General features: G+C 42.8%; 1 protein-coding gene across 5 annotated transcripts in view; it reads left to right on the top strand.

Moving 5' to 3' along the window:
• The window catches only part of TESMIN (testis expressed metallothionein like protein), a 39724-nt gene that overhangs the window by 5897 nt on the left and 13037 nt on the right, over positions 1 to 20790 (top strand). For 3 of the 5 annotated variants that reach the window (XM_070457782.1, XM_070457780.1, XM_070457781.1), the window contains exons 3-7: positions 1284 to 1442; positions 3636 to 3756; positions 5664 to 5740; positions 8543 to 8637; positions 13208 to 13279. In XM_070457782.1, the coding sequence (XP_070313883.1) occupies positions 1284 to 1442; positions 3636 to 3756; positions 5664 to 5740; positions 8543 to 8637; positions 13208 to 13279 (524 nt within the window). The remainder of the gene's footprint in view (positions 1 to 1283; positions 1443 to 3635; positions 3757 to 5663; positions 5741 to 8542; positions 8638 to 13207; positions 13280 to 20790) is intronic. The other 2 variants (XM_070457786.1, XM_070457785.1) reach the window with 1 other exon arrangement.

The following is a 20790-nucleotide window of genomic DNA, read 5'->3' as shown; positions in this document are numbered from 1 at the left end:
TTTATGCTATAATTATATATGTTATTATAATATATATCACAGTATTATTATATATTATATGTTATTATTATAATATATATTATATATAATAATATATTTATAATTATATATATCTATAGTGTATTATATATTATACATCGAAGTTTGCTAGTTGAAGTTGGCTAGTTGACCATATATATATTATAGTATATATAGTATATATATTATATACATATATAATATATTTTTATATATAGATATAATGTATATATAATTATAATTTTGAAACACTTTAATTGGTAATTTTTTTAAAGCATCGAGACTACTTAGTTTTTTAAATTCCATTGATTTTCAATGACATCATTGGTGTTTCTCCCTAGTTTTGGTACTTTTTTGCTGGTGTATCGCTGAGGTGTTGCAGAGGATAGCTTAAAAAATAAAGCTGGCAATTATTCTCTACCCTCCCTGTTTTCAAGTTAATTATTGTTCTACCATTCAGTGAGGGAAGCTCTACTATTTAATTGTAAACATTTCTATAAATACATTGTAAGTTACAATATGCATGTGTGCTAAGTCGCTTCAGTCATGTCCCCGACCCTTTGCTACCCCATGGACTGTAGCCCGCCAGGCTCCCCTCTCCATAGGATTCTCCAGGCAAGAATACTGGAATGGGTTGCCATGCCCTCCTCCAGGGGATCTTCCTGACTCAGGGAAACCCACATGTCTTATGTCTCCTGCACTGGCAAGAGGATTCTTTTACCACTAGCACCACCTGGGAAGCTCCAAGTTACAATATAAATATCACTAAAACATCAGCAAAGATTTCTGGCTTCCTGAGGAAAAAGCAAAACAGACTAGAACATTAATACAACTTAATGAGCGTGCTCTGAGAACGATGATTAAGGAGAAGCATTTTAGGCAATTTTAAGGAAGGTCCCAGGAGGCAGACAGATCTTTTGTAGTAGGGGGTTGTCAAGAAGCTCAAGGGGGAGCTGACCAATCACAGAATCTTCTCAAATTACCCACACCATGTTTTTCAAACAGCAAGAGGGTTACATGGAAATCACATCCCCACACCTCATGGGCAGATGGTCCTGATCCTCTGGATGTTCTCGATCCCCAGCCAGGATGGTCAGATGACTTGTCGCCCCAGAGGACGAATTAATAGTGGGGAAGAGAGGACGCTAAGCATAAGGATGTTCTTTACTTTAAAAATGTAACTTCTACAAAGAATTTTCTATATTATGCAACTGTAAACTGTAGTGTCCACAATGTGATTTCTGAGATCACGTTTACTTTTTCAGGTGGAAATCAAGGAAGCAGGTGGTTCTATCACAAGCAACAGTCTGGAGGAAGCAGCTTTTCAGCATCCTCTGGCCCAGGAGTCATGCTGCAAGTTCCCATCGTCTCAAGGAGCAGAGGACGCCTCTGGCTGCTCTCAGAAGAAAGACTCTAACCCAATGGTAATCATGCAAAGAAAACGTGTCTGACTGACGTGTGTTAAATGTTTGACCCTTATCATTAAGTCAACAGTACAATATTTTCAGTCATTGTTCTGCATGCTGTTTACTTGTCGAGTCAGCATTTTTGGTTGTCTTATATATGAAAAGAGGTACATAATTAGTCTTTCTAATGTTTCTTTCCCGTCTAAGTTTCTCATTTCTACTCGATCTTAGTGAATCAAAGATTAGGACACTGCTGTACTCGTTAAAGAAAGAAGCCCTAAGTCACCTCAGTCCAGGCAGGCCCAGGGTTGGCCCAGGAAAGGAGCGGCTGCTGACCTGTGTGGCTTGGCGCGCTGGTGGGAGGGGGCAGCTGCGGTTCTGCGGCTGCAGGGCAGAAGCTGCTTTCCTCCCTGCCTGCCTCCAGATGCCTCCTACCAGCTAACACTCAAGCACGACAGGAATCAGTAACGTTTGTGGTTTATGTGACAGGTCTGCATGTTCGTCATCTTATTCATCTATCGGCTCTGCCCTGGTGGCTCAGACAGTGAAGAGTCTGCCTGCAAAGGCAGGAGATCTGGGTTCCATCCTTGGGTGGGGAAGAGCCCCTGGAGAAGGAATCAGCAACCCACTCCAGTATTCTTGCCTGGAGAATCCCATGGACAGAGGAGCCTGGCGGGATACAGTCCATGGGGTCACAAAGAGTCAGACACGACTGAGCTACTAATACACACAAACTCTGTAGGGTAGACATTATTTTTATCTACATTTTATGGATCAGAAAACAGAGATGTTGCATAGCCTGCTTGTAAATGGTGTGTTGAGGACCAAAAAGGGAGGGAAGCCAGGGAATCCAGCCCCAAGCATTCATTAGGCAAAATGTCCAAAGAACCAATTTCTGTCCCCACCATCAGCTCTCTGTTCCAAGAAAGGAGACCTTAAATCTAAGGTGTGTACTTTATCTGGAAAATACTTGAGAATAGGCAGAACTTTTCTGGGACACTGAGATCAGGTGAACAGGATGAGAGCTCTTCCAATTACACCGGACTCCTGAGTAATGCTAGAATGCTCACAGGAGGGACAGGATTGTGTCCTTCGGGAGTCCAAAACTGTGCGATAGGCAGAGGCCTGGACAGTCCACTCAGCCAAAGCCTGTGCCCCTGTGCGCGTGTGGCTATAATTATCCTCTAAATACAAATAAAATTCCAATGGAACATGAATTCTGGCCTCTTATCCAGTGTCAGGATGATATGAAGGTGTGAGCTGGTGATCAGCACCTCATTAATATAGGCTGTATGTGTGTTATTTTGGTAACATTGATCCTTTAAGCTTATTTGGTTTTCCTGTCTAGGAAACCCGAAGGCAACCTGACAACAGAAACCATAGCTTCTCTGGGTATTTGTGGTTTTAACATCAGAATTAGAAGCTGTGTGCAGTCAGAAACGGTGACTCCTCTCACCTTCATGTTCACGCTGCATTGTCAGGGACAGGCTGCACACAGGGAGGGCTGAGTCCATGCTCGGCTTGACTAGTGTGGTGGGCTGGCTGAGGATCTATATATGGTCAGAATCCAGCTAGATGATCTGAGGGTGCTGGTCAGGCCCAGAAAGATTGACATGGCTTCTTGGAATTTTCCAGAACTTGGATTAAACTTTCTAAACTGTACTTGTAGGAAATGAAATAAACGGGTATCTTAAAAACACAGTAGATGTTAAATAATAACATGTGCATGTGGCAGGAAAGAACAACTGTCATAAATTTAAAGATTATTCTAAGTAGTTGACCAGCTATAGAGATGGAGTCAGGGGACAGAGCCCTTCATATAGTTAACTGGATTTCAATGGGGCCAGGTTGGGCAAATCAGCACACTCTCTCCATTCCTGAAGACAGTGGGCAGGTAACAGAAGCTCTGGCGCATATTCACCTGTTCCCTACCCTAAGCCTATACCTGTAGAGAAAGGCTTGAGCAGGAACTTCTGTTAACACACTGAACACACCTCACAAGACATTTCCCCAGGGGTTTTTTGGCTCTGTGGTCCCTCCAGCGAGCATGTTATTATAGAGTAAAAAAGTGAGAATATATCTATAGTTAACCATTTTCCGTTAAAACTTAAATTGTGGATTAAGACTGTGGTCTCAGATTTAAGTTTACTTAGATGCATATTACTGGATATCTTTTTAAAATTGAAACCTGATCATTATTTTTCATTTTAGGTGATATGTCAGTTGAAAGGGGGTACACAAATGCTGTGTATAGACAGTTCTGGCACAAGAGAACTAAAAGCACTTCATTTGGTTCCTCAGTATCAAGACCAAAATAATTATCTACAGTCAGGTACAAAGTAAATTAATAGAAAAATATGTCATATGTCACATGGAAGTTGGTAAGTGAATATGTTTGGCTTTGTATATAAATTGAAAGTGAAATAGGCAGTTAGGCAATTTGGCAACCCCTACAGCCCATATTAGTGAGTTAAGACTAGCAAAATATATCTTTATAGGTTAATTTATGTATGTTATTCTGACTATCTCAAATTCTTAGATGGCTGTCCTCTCCTTCTGCTAGCTGTAGAGTTTTGTGATCCTAACAGGTAACAACTCGTACCCATGAGTGCTGTGGCCAGAGGTACCTGGGTTGAAACAAACTTTCCCAAATTAGGCAATGGGTTGACTGTTCAGATGTGGCAAAAATTATATACACTTTAATGTAAATGTTTTCATGCAGTCAATGAGAACCACCACTGTGCTTTAATCATCATGAGTTCTGAAATAACTATCAAATGCTGACTTATCTGCCATTGGTTTATTTAGAAACTTCTTTAAACTGATGCAATAATAATAAATAATCTATAACTACTTGATTACCATCAAGTGACTTATGAATGATTAAAGGAAGGTCAAATGACATAGTTGTAATGTTGTGTTTACAAAAGTTAGACACTAACACTCGAGAACTGGGCATCTCTGTGTACTATGTACATAAAACTGGGCATCTCTGTGTACTATGTACATAACTGTGTTACCCTAAAGCTTGAATTAACCAGAGCATTTCATTATCATATGATTCACTGACCTTGTCATAATTTAAGTCAATATTAAGTCCTGGTGCCATCTCAGTGAGCCTTTGGAGCCCAGGGCAAAAAGACAGAATGTGACTCCTCTTCCATCCTGAGAGTCTCCTTATCCAGGGACAGACAACATGCCTCTAAGTCATTTACTTTTCTATGATGCAACAAGCCTCCAGGTGCACTTTGTTGCACACCAGCTGTAGGTTTTCTGGCTCCAGTCCCTGTGGGTCAGAGCTGCCTCTGATTCTCTACACAGGCAGAGAAGTCTTCTTTCCCAATTCCCTTCCTTCTGGAACACGACAAAATCCTAATGCCTTAGATCATCTCCAGAAGGAAGATTTACATAATGCTCTCCTCATCTATTTCCTTGCATATCATCATAACTGCTCAGCCCTCAGCCTAGTCTCCTTTGTCACTGTGTACACATTAAATATCACCATGAAATAGATGCATTCAGTTACGTAAATATCAAGGAAACACCACTCAAAGGAGGCATAAGCCTTCAGCAGGTGGGCAATCAGGAGACTTCTCCTGTCACTCAAACATGGAATTTCACAGGGACTGTAGTCTCACGGGTGTTCTTCATGGCGCTCTTAGACCAAAGAAATAGGTATCGGTTCCAGTCTTTGCTCCCAATGAGCAAACTATGAGTTTTTACATCCTATGAGTATTTACATAATCCTAATGTAAATCCTAATGATATTTACATCCTATTAAGTTAGCAGCGGCAGCAACAAGTTAGCATCAGAGGAAGAATACACATAAATTGAAAGTAGTTCATGTGTCATCCTACAGATGGTGCTGTTGCTTTCTTTGAAAATGTGAGTATCTAGTGCCTCCCTGGTGAGTGCTGCAGCACTTGAGGGCACCGTGGCACAGAGTTTAGGAACCTGGGCACTGACAACATTTCATAGCATAACATCCCTGAAAGCTCAAGTTAAGTAGCATTATGAGAAAGAAAAAAGGTGTAATAAGTAAAAACAAACAAACAAACCCAAGCTGAAAACATTGACCAGAAAGGTTTTATAGAAAACATAAATAGGATCAAGAGAAGTATAAATGACTTTGCACATGTTAAACTCATGATGCCTTATCATTTTTGTACTTTCTTCCATGTGCAAGTGGAAAAGGAACAATATATGCTATCAATTAATTGTAATTGTCTTCCTTACAGATGTCTCTAAACCCATGACTACTTTAGTAGGAAGATTTTTGCCAGTACCAGCAAAATTAAATCTCATTACACAACAAGTGAGTTATTGCTTTAATAAAAAAACATACAATAGGGTATTATTGTCTCTTGAAATTTCGACTGCTGAAGTTTGAATTACTCAGAAAGTTTATTTATCCTCTGTTTTACGATCAGTGGTTAAACCAAGTATACAACACCTTCACCCCATGTCAGGCACTGGGAGTACCAAGGTGAGTCTAAGACCCCCTTCTCTGCCAGCTCTGTGAGACGACCTGGCCATTCCTATGGCCTTTGGACCGCAGTTCTGCCCCATTTGCTGAATGTGTCCTTTGTGGTCCTGACACCCATCAGCATGTACCCCTCACTTGGTCTAGAGTATATATTTTCCACCTTCCTCCACATCAGGAAAATGCTCTTTAGTTTAAAATGCTTTTATGATTACACCATAATGTGCATAATTTAAATATAAGACAAATGTACTCTTTTCCTTAAGTGTTGATGTAAGATGTCCCCTCTCCAGAAGAGCCTTCCATACGTCCCCAGTGTAGATGGCCACTGGACCATCTGTTTGATTTTCTGCACAGCACTGTCACTGTCTTGTGTTCTTCAGTTTGTTTGCCTATATCCGCCCACAGGAATACAAGCTCCATAGAGCAGCAATCTTGCAATTCTTGGTTATATCTGTGGGCTGAGGGCTGGAGCAAAGCTAACATGTATCAGGCCTTTGTAGAGGGTGGCCTTCAATAGGGCAGCATGCCTGAGCACTTGGCTTACATCAGTGAGCCAATATTAAGTGAACCCCCAAAACAAATCAAAGCGGAACAAGTGGCTCTGCCCCCCCGCAGCTTACATTTCAGTGTGGAAGACAGACAATAAGCAAACCTAATCAATAAGTAAATACACTATACCCTGCTAGGAGAGCAGAGGAGGGGCACTGGAGGTGGGAGCCTGGGGAGGAGGAAGGCAGGCGGCGAGTTTAAGCAAGGCGGCCAGCGTCGGCGCCACTGAGACGGTGACACCTGAGCAGTCTGGAGAGAGAGGAAGAGGTGCGCCTTGTGACTGCACCTGGAAGAGCACACACAGTGTGGGCTCCGCGGGCCCTGGAGACAGGCAGGGCTGATGGGGCAGGGCTGGGGCAAGTGAGAGGGAGGGAGCAGGAGAAGTGGAATACGACAGAAGACATCTTACTTAAAGGACATCTCTTTTTCTCTGCCTTACTTTGGGGCTAAACAAAAGAGAAAGAGAGGAATTATATCTGGTTTATTCAGAGAATTGTCTCAACTTGAAGAACTGTGAAATCATTTCCTCAAAAGAAGGCACAAATCCAGAGACGTCTCCTCCTCGTGGACTGCCACGAGGAGATGTGGGCCCAATGCCTGGGCGTCTGGGTGACTGTAAAGGGAACAGCTGCTGTCACTGGTGAACACTTCCCTCTGGCAAAGTGGGGGAGAGGGACGCAGAGCCTCCCAACTCTCCCAAGGCCCACGGGGGTGGTTCTGGCAGTGACTCCCCTGTGAGACTGTGGTGGGGGATTCGTAATGAAGGAGTTGGACCCTACTGGTTTCTCAGTATCTTCAGGCCCCACCAGGGAATGATCACACACAGTGATAAAAGAAGCAGAAGAGAGAAAAGGAAGATAGATAAATTGTGTTTTCCCAAGATCATGCTGCTTCTTTTTTATTTTATTTTATTTATTTATTTTTTTTGGCTGCATTGAGTGGCTTGTGGGATTTTAGTTACCCGAAAGTGAAGTCGCTCAGTCATGTCTGACTCTTTGCGACCCCATGGACTGTAGCCTACCAGGTTCCTCCGTCCATGGGATTTTCCAGGCAAGAGTACTGGAGTGGGTTGCCATTTCCTTCTCCAGGTGATCTTCCCAATCTACAGATAGAACTCGGGTCACCCACATTGTAGGCAGACGCTTTACCGTCTGAGCCGCCAGGGAAGTTCCCTGACCAGGAATCAAACCCAGGTCTTCAGCAGTGAAAGTACAGAGTCCTAACCACCAGACTACCAGGAGATTCCAAAACTGTGTTTCTTAAATAAAGCTGATTTCTAAATTTCAAGTTTTCAGGGAGGAAGGGACAAGGATAGGATGTTTGTGATATACACAAATAATTTCAAAATCTAAACTTATTCAACAGTTAAAATTTCTTCAAGCTTCTTTACAAGAAAATAAAGGTCAGTGTTGATTTTGCTACCCTTTCCTTTCCCTATAAGCCATGTGAATGGATAATATACAATCAAAGAACATGAGAACCAAGAAAGCAAAGGACATGGATAATGCAGAGATTAGGACACTGGTTTTTAATATGTTAAAATTGATTACAAAATTTTTATGATTAGATGAAAAAGTAATGGTTGCCAATGAGATTTCAAATGTGTTATACTAAGAACATGATAATAATTAAAGAACATGTTTAGTTTATAGAAATATGTTATTGAATTTATTTCCAAATTTGTAGTTCATGAAAGTGAAAAAGATGTCCGTTGCAATAACACTGGGCAACCAGCTCACAGCTGTGTGAACTGCTTGTCAGCTTGTAGATGCCTTGGCCCTGAATCCTTGGCCTGTTTCAGGCTTTGCCCACATTCAGGCTTTCTCACCCCAGGGTGTCCTGTGGTCTGGTGGGTGAGGTCACTGGGGCTGGACTCCTCTCACTTCTACTGAAACCCTTGGCTGGAATCTGCTCAGGTATTAGCAGAACCATGGTGATAACAAGGCCTGGATGTTGTTGTAAAGGGATCGTGGTATAAGTCTCCAGAAGAAAATCATCTTTGTCTATACCTTGGGGGGGAGGTATAATAAACTTTTAAAATGTATCCTAATTCAAATTATGCTTGCCTTTGACTTGACACAGCTCGACAGTGGGGCCTTACCATCTGCACTCAACGGGTCTGCTTTCCCCTCAGGATCAACTCTTCCAGGACCACCACCAAAAATAACTTTGGCTGGGTAAGAATTAAAAGCAATTGTCACTTTAATGTAAGAGTTTAAGAGGCTCTTGGGTACATTTGTGATTTTTTTCTGAGTTTAAAATTAGCTTTACCTGCAAACCTTCATGACTTCTAAAATAGGATTTTTACGTTCAGTAGTGCACTACCAGTGTCGCTGTGAGTATCTGGTTTGCGGTTGCTTGAAAGACTGGCCTGTAACTTTCGTTTACTTCCACTCTCTGCCCAGTGTCCAGTGTCAGTGTTTCAGAGGCTTGCTGCCGATCCTAGCTGTCTTGAGAGCACATTGGTTTAAACTTGGCTGCTCTGTTTCTGTTTTGCTGTCATCAACACAGGTAATGGTGTGGCCGTCACTTTATGGCGGCCTCTGCCCGCTGCCTTTGCTCACGTTCACTGGCAGGGTCCGAGGCACATGATCTGCAGGTGGACATGGCTGCACTTATCTGGGACCTTGTCTTGCCATTTTAAAATCATGCCTGTAATTGTAACTATTTAAACTAACCAAGTGGGTTGAAACTTTCTGAGTTCACACTCATGTCCTACCAGTGAATAGAGCAGCCCTCTTTGTTCATGGAGCCATCTAGTTGGTTATGGAGGGGTCATCTCTTCCTGCCTCCAGATGTTGGGGCACACAGCCTAATGAAAAAGTACATTTGAGGGCCTGAAAGAAATCAGGCCAGCAATTTAGGAAACGTAGGCTGGTCTCTAGTGCCCCCAGCCTCCTGAAGTGTCCGCCTTCAGGCACGTCTTCACTGTGACCTTGATGCGCATGAGGAGAGTCATCGGGGCGGTGTGAGATGCTTAGGTGAGCCGCTTAGTGGAGTTCTGGTGACCTGGTGGATTCAGTTAACACACACCTCTGCATTGTCGCCGAAGAATGTCAGTTGCTCATGTGATTTGCTGCTTCAGTCTTAGCAGTTGGTCGTGGAGCTGGTTGTAATTCTGTGCCACTTCAGGTGTTGACTCTCATTTAATTTGACTGACTCAGACTATGGGAGCCATTCTCCTGGCTTCACTATCTTGGCATGATGGATCAGTGGTTGCTGTTGTAACTGGTTCTGTAATCATGACTCATAATGTTTGTGGACCAAACAACTCTGTGAGCAACTTCTAAATTTGCTGATGGTATTACATCTTTGGTTACACCATACGACCCAGGATTTTCAGATCCTAAGGATACGTACTTTACCTTGCTTGTAATCTGGGAGCAACCAGCCCATAGTATTGCACACAATGTGCTTTGGCCTGTCTACCACAGCCAAGGGCATTTGGCGCTTCTAATACTTTATTTCAAGTGTGTGCTCTCAGGGTTAGAGTGCCATTTGAAGTTTCTCTGTGTTGCAGGTTTTATCCTTCTCCACAGAGGAGTGGCAATGAGGAAATGTTCATTCAGTGCACTTCTCCTTACTCCCACCCTCCCCCTGCCTTCTTCCTAGTCTCTACAAGGTTTTCTCTATTGTGAAGTAATTACGCAGACCATAAAATATTTTTCTATTATAAATGATGTGCCAGGAAGGTTTGCCAGGAACAACATGAGCTTTGTTTTTGTATTTTTTTTGCTGCAAATAATTACTTGATTTGATGTCATGCCACTGAATCAGCCAGATGATTATTATCTCTATATCCACAGTACTGATGGCATACTGGAATCTCTACCAACTTGTTAATTTGTGGCGAGGGAGCCGTCAGAAAACCGTTTGCAGGCTGTTTCATTCTGTATGAGTTCCCAACCATGACTAATTTGCTAGACCTCTTTAGATGCTTTGTTAGCCTTTTTTTTTTTAACTTTCACTAGACAACAAGGTCAAACAAAGGTGTCTTCCAAGGTGTGAAGACATTCTTCAAAGGTGAGAAAGGACATTCTGTCAGCCCATATGGTTTAAACATACTGAGATAGATGATTTAGATGCAGGCCAGCTTGGGCCTTACAGCAAGCAGTCCATATGGGTTCACCCAGTCACCATTCTTGAGATATAGGTGGTAAACTGGCTGACTTATTAAGTAGTTTATCATATGAATAAAAATTCATGTCCTATAACTCTGCATGGCTTTAATAATCAAATTATCAATCAGACATTTACTGTGAATTCTGATATGTCCTTGATGTCTTTATTTTTGGTAACATAATGAACATTATAAAATTCAAGAGTCTGCTTCTCTGGAAACTTTTTCTTAAAGATGAGCTCGTATGTCATGGTGGTAGTTTATTTATAATGCTTTTCTGAGGCAGAGTTGTCCAGATCTTCTCTAGTGCTTTAATTTTCAGGTTGGCATAGAAGAGTAGTCAAATAGTACTAATATTAGAGCCATGGAAGTTCCTTCCGGTTTAATCCACCACAACGAACGTGTCCCTTTACTGTCCCTTCAGGCACTGTTTGCTCATCCCTGATGTGGCATCTTTGCTGTGCTGTTATTTCAACTGAAACATTCTTTTGATGAATAACAAAAAAACTTCACCCTCGAAAGTCAATGTCAAGTTCTACTTCTCTCAGGAGTAGTTTTGTTTTTTCGTCTCTATTAAACTGTCCTCGAATTTTATATCATTTATAATCTATATCATATAATTTGATAGTTGATTATATAATATCTTTTGTCCTCTAATTTTTCAATTGTATATAGCTCATGCCCCAAATTATTCCTCTAGAACAGGCAATGTAAATTAAAATATATGTGTATGTATGTATATTTTGGTATTCCCCTGAAGCACTTATGACAGTCTAGCCACAGAGTGATCTCACAGTCAGTGCCTATCGGCTCCTTCCTGCACCACAGATACTCACTGAGCTGTACTCTCTCCTTCCATAATTACGGTAGCTCACCATTGGAGTGTCTCCATGGGCCCCTACCCCATTTTTAAAGGGAAGAGTTTTGGTTCCTCTGGACAGGTAGTGCCAGGCCACACCATACCCCATTTTAGAGGCAAGGCTGAGGGCAAGAGTGGTGACATGGGTGCCCATGTCTGCCTCCTCTGAACAGCCCACTTCTGATCCAGGTTGGGGGACCAGGGGCAGTGTAGCCGGATCCGCCACCTGCAGGCACACATGAGGATAGAAGGCTGCCACTGTCCTCTCTGTGAAGGGGAAACCAGACTAGAGGAAGACTAAGTAAAGATTCAACAACATAGTGTGGCGGTGTGATCTCCAGAAGAAGCAACACAGTAACTCAGCCAGGAGTCGGTGACCGTTTACGGTTTCCAGTGGGAGAGGGCAGGGCTCCTGAAACGGAAACAGACAGTGAGAAGAGAGGCGGGGGCCTGATGAGTGAAGCTTCCAGGGCATGGGGGCGGGGGGCCTGAGCCGAGGTTAGACTGCCCTCCCCTGGCTGAAGACAGCTGTATGTGTGAGGGCACGGCACACAGGCAGAGGGTGGCTCCCGGCTCTGCAGGGCGCCAGGAGGCTGCCGGCAAGCCTCTGTGTGCCAAGCCCTGCCGTAGCTCCTGAGCAGGCCGAGACCAAGATGTGGTCTTAGAAGCAGCCGGCGCTACAGAGGCCAAGCCTGTACACACAGTCTCGGGGAGCAGGAGGCTGAACTCAAGGGCCGCGAGCCCCAAGGAGGGAGAGCCCCGATCACAGCTGGTGTTTGGACATGCGTGCTCCTCCTCAACCCCAGGATCCACCCACCACCTCACAGTGCCAACATCCCAAGTCCCCCCAGGCAGCAGTGCTTCTGAGCAGCACTTGGGAGCTTGTCCGTTTCTTAGCCCGCAGTTTAGCAGTATCCAGCACACACTCACCTCTCCCCTTCTGATGCCCCTGAAGATGGCTTCTGGGCTAATCCCCAGAGGGACGGTTAGGAGGGCAGTCCCCAATACCCACATGATAACATTCAAAACACATTTGATACTAGTGGTAATACTAGTCAGCTCTAACACAGTGAATGACGGTTTATCTGTTGTTCTTTAACTTATACTCTTCATTAGTGTTCTGATTTGAAAAATACAAAATTAAAAATCTATTTGGTGTGGGGGGGCCACACACAATAGAGTTTTAAACAGGTCAATGGAAGAAGCTTGGGGAAGGTCCAAGGCCCCAGTGATATGAAATATCTCCCCCTCCTCTGCTCCCCAAAACTGTGTATGTCATAGTTGTAAAGAGCCTGCCTGCCAGTGCAGGAGACATAAGAGACACAGGTTCAATCTCTGGGTTGGGAGGATCCCCCGGAGAAGAGCATGGCAACCCACTCCAGTATCCTTGCCTGGAGAATCCCATGGACAGAGGAGCCTGAGAGACAGTTCATGTGGTTGTGAAGAGTCAGACATGACTAAGGGACTAATGCTTTCACTTTCACTTTCCCTGGGGCCTGTTCAGTCATCTGCTCCCCGAGACTATGTGTGCAGGCTTGGGGAGGGGGCAGCAATAGGGTCCCTGGGCGTGCAGCTGGACCTGGCCAGGCTTGCTCCTCACATTGTGAATGTGCATGCTGCTCCATCTTATGACCTGGCACTGATAAATGATACCTATAACTCTCTGGTGTTGAGATTTTCAGTCTTTGTTCAAAAACACCAGCTGCTTAGCTAATTCTCTTTTTGAAGAGTAATGATCTGAATACATTTTCTTTTTTAATCTTTATAGAGTAACTCTTAGTTCATTGGACACAAAGTCTAAAAAGCCATGTAACTGTACCAAATCCCAGTGTCTGAAATTGTAAGTAATCGCAAATCCTTCATTATTAAATAGAAATAAGGTTGTTTAGAAGTCAGTAAGTGGAGCAGGGTCCAGACAAACATGAACGGCTAGTAGTGTATATGCTGCAGTTAAGACTCAACAGCCATGTCCTCCTGCTCCTTGTAAACCTGAGCGACAAGAAACAGCACTTTCTGCACAAGCCTGGTTGGGATCTTTCGGTATTATCTTGACCAACTAACTTAGTAAAAGACTCTGCCTGTGCAGAGTCTTGGATTTTGGTTTACATTCTCCAGCCCCTCCGACAAGTGCTAAACATGGCATCCTTGTTGAGCATTAACTGTAACATTTCCACGTCTTAGTTTTTTAAAGCTGGATGAATTGGTTTACTCTATATTGAATTCTTCTCAGAACATTTCTCCCCCAGGGATGCCAGCTCCCGTCAGGGGTGTGGTAGGGCAGGTTGTGAAGCAGCATCCCAGGCTGGGGTGGACTGTGTGGCTGGAATAGGAGGTGGACTGGTCACCATGACTGGTGGCACCATGCCCTTGAGCTCCTATCCCCACTTGTCATATGGAGATTCATTCATGCGATCTGTCTGCTCTCAGCTTCTGCCCTGAGTGCCCGCCTAACTTTAAGTTACGTGATGGAAGGGGAGAACACCGCCCTGTGCCAATGTTTAACAACCCTAACCACGATCTCCACATGATTTTTCCATTGCAGAGCTCCTGCTGAAGTCACTGAGAGCTTCATTGATGGGACAGTGATGTGGGGGTGCAGAAGTGGGTTAAAATCCAGAAGTCTGTGAAACTCGGTTCACAAAACAAAACTGAACAAACAAATTGATTTTTTAAGTTAATGTTAAAATCTAGGGTTGACTGTATGTGAATACTGAGTTGTCGTTGGTTTAGTCTGTGAATGCAAGTCCTATACCTCTCTGATCATTGGACACACCATGAGACTACTGATTAGTTCAGTTCAGTTCTGTCGCTGGAATGTGAAGTCAAGGGGGCTTTAGAAAGCATCACTACAACAAAGCTAGTGGATATGATGGAATTCCAGTTGAGCTATTTCACATCCTGAAAGATGATGCTGTGAAAGTGCTGCACTCAACATGCCAGCAAATTTGGAAAACTCAGCAGTGGCCACAGGACTGGAAAAGGTCAGTTTTCATTCCAATCCCTAAGAAAGGCAATCCCAAAGAATGCTCAAACTACTGCACAATTGCACTCATCTCACACGCTAGTAAAGTAATGCTCAAAATTCTCTAAGCCAGGCTTCAGCAATACATGAACCGTGAACTTCCAGATGTTCAAGCTGGTTTTAAAAAAGGCAGAGGAACCAGAGATCAAATTGCCAACATCCACTGGATCATCGAAAAAGCAAGAGAGTTCCAGAAAAACTTCTATTTCTGCTTTATTGACTACGTCAAAGACTTTGACTGTGTGGATCACAATAAACTGTGGAAAATTCTGAAAGAGATGGGAATACCAGACCACCTGACCTGCCTCTTGAGAAACCTGTATGCAGGTCAGGAAGCAACAGGTAGAACTGGACATGAAACAACAGACTGGTTCCAAGTAGGAAAAGGAGTACGTCGAGGCTGTATATTGTCACCCTGCTTGTTTAACTTATATGCAGGGTACATCATGAGAAACGCTGGGCTGGAAGAAGCACAAGTTGGAATCGAGATTGCTGGGAGAAATATCAATAACCTCAGATATGCAGATGACACCACCCTTATGGCAGAAAGGGAAGATGAACTAAAAAGCCTCTTGATGAAAGTGAAAGAGGAGAGTGAAAAAGTTGGCTTAAAACTCAACATTCAGAAAACTAAGATCATGGCATCTGGTTCCACCACTTCATGGCTAATAGATGGGGAAACAGTGGAAATAGTGTCAGACTTTATTTTTGGGGGGGCTCCAAAATCACTGCAGATGGTGATTGCAGCCATGAAATTAAAAGATGCTTACTCCTTGGAAGGAGTTATGACCAACCTAGATAGCATATTAAAAAGCAGAGACATCACTTTGGCAATAAAGATCCATCTGGTCAAGGCTATGGTTTTTCCAGTGGTCATGTATGGATGTGACAGCTGGACTGTGAGGAAAGCTGAGCACCGAAAAATTGATGCTTTTGAACTATGGTGTTGGAGAAGACTCTTGAGACTACTGATCAGGAACTCTTAAAAATGCAGCTGGGTGAGGAGGAAGGAGGACAGAGGGAAAGGCCTGGACCATGTGACATTGTCAAGCCAGAGTGGCCAGCCCGGATGGAAGCTTCTGACGCAGTGGAGGATGAGGTGGTAGAGACTAGAGTGGACAGAGCTGGGGGTGAAGGGGTTCCTGTGGACAAGGGCTGCCATGCTGCCGGCTGGGTCGGCGACTGGCCTGCCCAAGCCGTGAGCAAGGTGTCCACTATGCCTGGGGACAGAACGAGGCAGCTCTTAAGGACTTGGAAATAAGATATCTCTAAGAAGGGTAACTTATTGATCACCTCATAGTGGAAAGGCCCAAGAAATAGCTTCTTGCCTAGAAGCAGCTTTCCAGATTAATCAGTGACTAACGTGCTAAAGAAAGATTTTATCATCACAAGGGGACTTGGTCAGCATTGGAACAAATGAGAAGGCGGTTCAGAGTGTTTGTTGTGCTGTCCCGGGAAGGGAGACACTGTGTCTGGGGGCTGCAGGGTCCGCCTCCTCCAGAGAAGTGTGGGTGCCATGTACAGGGGTTGTGTAGCCCTCCCCGTGTGCCTCTGTACCTCTAAATTCACACTCATCACCAGTGACTTCGCTTCCTCAGTAGCAGCATCCTGAGAAGCAGGGGGCCCTGAGTAAAGGCTGTGAACGTTAGGGGCACTGGAGGGGATGTTATTTCCACCAAAAATTAACACATGGCACTCTGAACAGTGCATCATCGTTTGGTTGGTGTCAATCTACCACTGAGAAACCAATTATCTCCAGGAATTACTGCTTTTGGCAAGGCTAGAAATGGGCATATTCAGCCCAGTGGACCTTGTCGGTGAGATCTGTGCCCTTGTGCTGGTGGCAACACCATTCTGGGTCTCTGTGTGCCACAGGTACCCACCCTGATGCCAGTCGGGGTGGATTCACCACTGTGGCTTCACTAGCAAGCATGGCATCTGCACCAGTTAGCTTTTTACTCCCCGCAGCTGTCTTGTTCAAAGCAATGGAATCTAATTTTCTTGGACTCCATTTGTCCTACGTTATTGGGAATCTCTCTTGGATAAATGTTAAGAGAGATTACTACTAATTGGCCATTAATAAAGAGAAAACCACATTATTGTATTTTTTAAAAATCAAAGTGATGCATACATGTGAGTAAAAATCAGTAACTATATCTGATTACAATGGAGAGAAATCCATCATAATCCCCATTCCTCCCCACTCTCCAGACTTCTCTCTGGAAGCCACCACTTCAATGACTTCTGTTTTCAGGCTTTTCAAACTTTGCTTCCATGTCTAGAAAGATCATCTACTGTCATCTTGCTGTGGGAGAGGAGGGGACACTCTACACTCAACCCCCTTGGCTAGAGCCACCACTTTCAGTTCCTTAGCTGTTTACCCTTGAAACTCAAAGTCGTATATTTCAAACTTTTGTTTTTATTGTTGTTCCAAAGTTTTAAAGTGTTTGTAGCCAGGGATTTGCCAGTATGCCAATGAACAAAGAATGAGTTTAGAATATATATCATCTCAAGTCTTTTCAAGCACTACAACTAAAATTCTAGGATATAACATACCTGCGGGAAGTGAATGTACAGATCATCATGGGTATTTTCTTGAAGAGTATTGTCACTTTCTTGTTAAGTGACAGAGTAAGACTACCCACAGAGGGTGGGAATGTTGCTATCTGCCAGCACTGAAGCAGTCTGTACCTCGAGGACACTATCTTTAACAGCTGATGCCCTGGTGTTTCACAGCCAAGAGAGTGGCCACAAACCTCAAGTGAGGGCTGTAGGTATGGTTTCCTGGGCCATGGTGAGAGTGGGCTGAAGAAGGAGGACAATACAAACACCTCATACGAGAATACCTAGACTGTGGACAGCACTGGCAACACAGCATGAGCTCCTGGGAGCGAGGCATGCCCTGAAACACCACCGCCCACCCTCGTTCATCAACCTGCAGGCCGCTGGGCGTTCTTCCACTGAAGACGGGAACCCTTATGTCTGTCCCAGCCGACCCACCAAGCGGAGGAGCCTGAGACCAGAGAGGGCGACGCTTCGCCAACTCTCATCAGCTGTTACCAGTGGGGCAGATCAGTCTGAGCTTCCTAGGAGGAAAAGCGATTCTGCTCAGAGGGGAGCCCACAGAGGTAAAAGAAGGGAGTGGAATGTGGGTTGGGAGCCAAGGTGTATATCCTGGCCCTAGACGTGGGTTTTTGACCCTGTCTGACCCTCATTCTAACCCTGAGAGAGAGCACGTGTGCACGATTGTAAGTCTCATGGTGAGGAGGTCTTTCTTACTTCCAGTGTCCAGTGCAAGGTTGATGTCTACTGGGCACTTAATACACATGGCAGAAAATGAGTAGTGACTTTTGTTGAACAGAAGTTTTCAATTTAATATAGTCAAAATTATCAAATGTCTTTATTGTTGCTGCCTTTGTGTGCCTTGTTTAAGAAATCTGGCCATATCCCAAGGTTAAATAGATGTGCCATTAGACTATTTATAAATAGTTTTTATAAATATTTATAAATTGCTTTTTGTCATTGAGGCCTTAATGCACCTGGAATTGATTTTTGTAAATGGCATTAGGTAGGAATTAATTTTTTTTAGGAATTAATTTTTTATCATATGTACAGTTAATTTTCTAGCACCGTTTATTGCAAAACCCTAATATGGTCACCCACAATCTGCAATGCATTCCCTGTCAGCTGTCGGAGTTTGAAGTACACATGTGGGTCTGGTTCTGGGTTCTTAATCCTGCTCCTTTCATGGGTCCCACTTCTTAGTTGTAATGACTTGTCTGTGAATTTCCTTCATCTTTGTATTTAGCCGATCATCTTGTCTGCAGAGTGTCTTTGATGGTGTCTTTCCCATCCTTTCCTTTTCCTTGCCTTATGGTCAGAGCTAGGACCTCTACTGCTGTGATAGGAAATGCTGGTGCTGGGCACTGTCTTGCTCCTGATTTTCACAGAAACACTTCTAAAATTCCCTTACATGTATTTTATTCCCTAAATAAGATATTTGCTGTGGGTTTTTGAGAAATGCTCTATAGTATGTAGAGGATATTCTTAGACGCTGTAACAAAGACTCTCAATGACAACCAAGGCTCTTGTGCTATCTGATCGGTACTAGTGTCTCCGCCTCCTTCGTCAGTTGTTCTGCCATCCTCAAGTGAGTGATTCTAGTTTGTGGCTAAGAGGGCTGCCCCAGCTGCCACCTTCACATTCACATTCCAGCCACTGGGGAAGAGAAAAGAGCAGGGTAAAAGTACACTCCTTACCTTCTAAGGCATAAGCAGTAATTGCCACAGCCACTTCCCCCCAACTTCCCTTGGCCAGAACCTTGTTGTGTGGTCAGACCATGTAATGTAGGAAGCTGCGAAGTGAGGCAGAGTCAACCACATTCTCAACTAGAGCTGTGGCAAGGGGCAGGGTGAGGGGCGTGTGGGGCGTTTTCTGCTGTATGCCCACCTCGGACTCAGGAAGGGTCCTTCTATGTATACCTGGTTTCCTAAGTGGTTTTCTTTTTTAATTCTTAATATAAACGAGCGGTGAATTTTATCAAAGCCTTTTTGCCTGTATTCTTTTAAATGATCAGATTGTTTTCCTCTTTTAATCTTACAGTTTGATCTATGACAAAGTTTCTAATGGTCATCCACCCTCATAGGCCAGAGATTAAACCCAATTTGATCATGACGTATTGATTTTATCTTTCATGTGCACTGCTAGATTTAGTTTTCAATATTTTGTTAGAATCTTTGTATCTTTTTCATGAGTGAGATAGATCTGTAATTTTCCTTTCTCATGTTTTCCTTCTTTGAAATTGCTATTAGTGCTGAATTGCCTAATAAAATGCATTAGCAGTCTTCCCCATTCCCACTGGACCCTCTTTTTCTCTAGCCTCTGGGAAAGTTGGGCAAGATAGGACTTATTAGTTTTCTGAAGTTTGATTAAACTTTGTGCATAAAGCTGTCTGATTTAATGTCTGGGATTTGGACTGGGGGTAAGAGATGGAGTACTCATTCACTTTCTTTACAAGTTGTAGTCGTCTCTAAGTTTGTGTTTCTTCTTGAGTCCATTTTATTTTATATTTTCTTGAAGATTATTGATTTCTTTACATTTTCAAGTCTCAGTATATCTCTGTTCATATACTCTTTTGTTATTTTTAAAAATTGTCTATCTGTAGTTAGAGCCTTTAAATTTTTCTAATTTTAATTTCTACTATTGTTTGTTGTATCTTTTCTTCTCCTTGATCAGTCTCATGAGAGATTTGTGTGTTTTGTCAGTCATTTCAGAGCAGCAACTTTTGGTTTTATTGATTTTCTTGCTTGTATTACTGCTTTAAAAACATTACTTCTTACTCTTTACTCTTTTCTCCCTCATATTATAATTATTACAATGCATGCCTGCATGCCCAGTCATGTCTGACTCTGTGACCCCATGGAATAAGCTGCCAGACTCCTCTGTCCGTGGAATTTTCCAGGCAAAAATACTGGTGTGGGTTGCCATTTCCTTCTCCAGGCGATCTTGCTGACCCAGGGATCTAACCTGCGTCTCTTGTGTCTCCTGCATCAATAAGTGGCTTCTTCACAACTGTGCCACCTGGGAAGCCCATTTTTCCCTCATACCTTTATCATTTTAATCCCTTGTTTTAATAGTTTTTTTGTGTTAAATACTTATTTATTTACAATCTTTTTTTTTAGGAAATGCATTTAAAGCTATAAACTGCTCTGTGTACTGCTTTACTGCATCCTCCAAAGGGTTATGTGCTACTTTCATTGTCATCACTCAAAATATTATGTAATTTTCATTGTAATGTTCTCTTCACTGCATGCATTATTTAGGTGTACATTTCAAAGTATCCAGATACATATATGTATGCATATATGTGCATGTATCCGTGTATGTATATTTTAAGCAACATTTTTATTGTCAATTTTTATGTTGAATTGTCATTTGGTGAGATAATATGGTTTGTATGATAGCAATACTTTGAAATTAATGAAGATTGCCTTCTGACAATGTTTGGTCAATTTTTAATATATTCTATATTAACTTTAAAATGTATATTCTCTATTTGTTAGATGCATTTACTATCCACTAGTTCAAGTTTGTTAGTTTTGCTTTTTAAATCTGCTAAATGCTTATTAAATTTTGTGTGATTTATCTGTTTTTGATAAAAGTGCATTAACATGTCTCATTATGATTGTGAATTTGCTTATTTTTCCTTATAATTCCATTTTGGTTTATATACTTTGAGTCTATAGTGAAAGGTGTACAAATTCATGATTGTTGTATCTTTTTTGTGAATTATTCCATCAACTGTTAAATGTGACTCTGTATCCTAGTGC

The sequence above is a fragment of the Odocoileus virginianus genome, chromosome 28 (assembly GCF_023699985.2).
Source record: "Odocoileus virginianus isolate 20LAN1187 ecotype Illinois chromosome 28, Ovbor_1.2, whole genome shotgun sequence".
Lineage (NCBI taxonomy): Eukaryota > Metazoa > Chordata > Mammalia > Artiodactyla > Cervidae > Odocoileus > Odocoileus virginianus.
The sequence above is the reverse complement of the archived record's forward strand: the minus strand, read 5'-3'. Positions and strand labels throughout refer to the sequence as shown.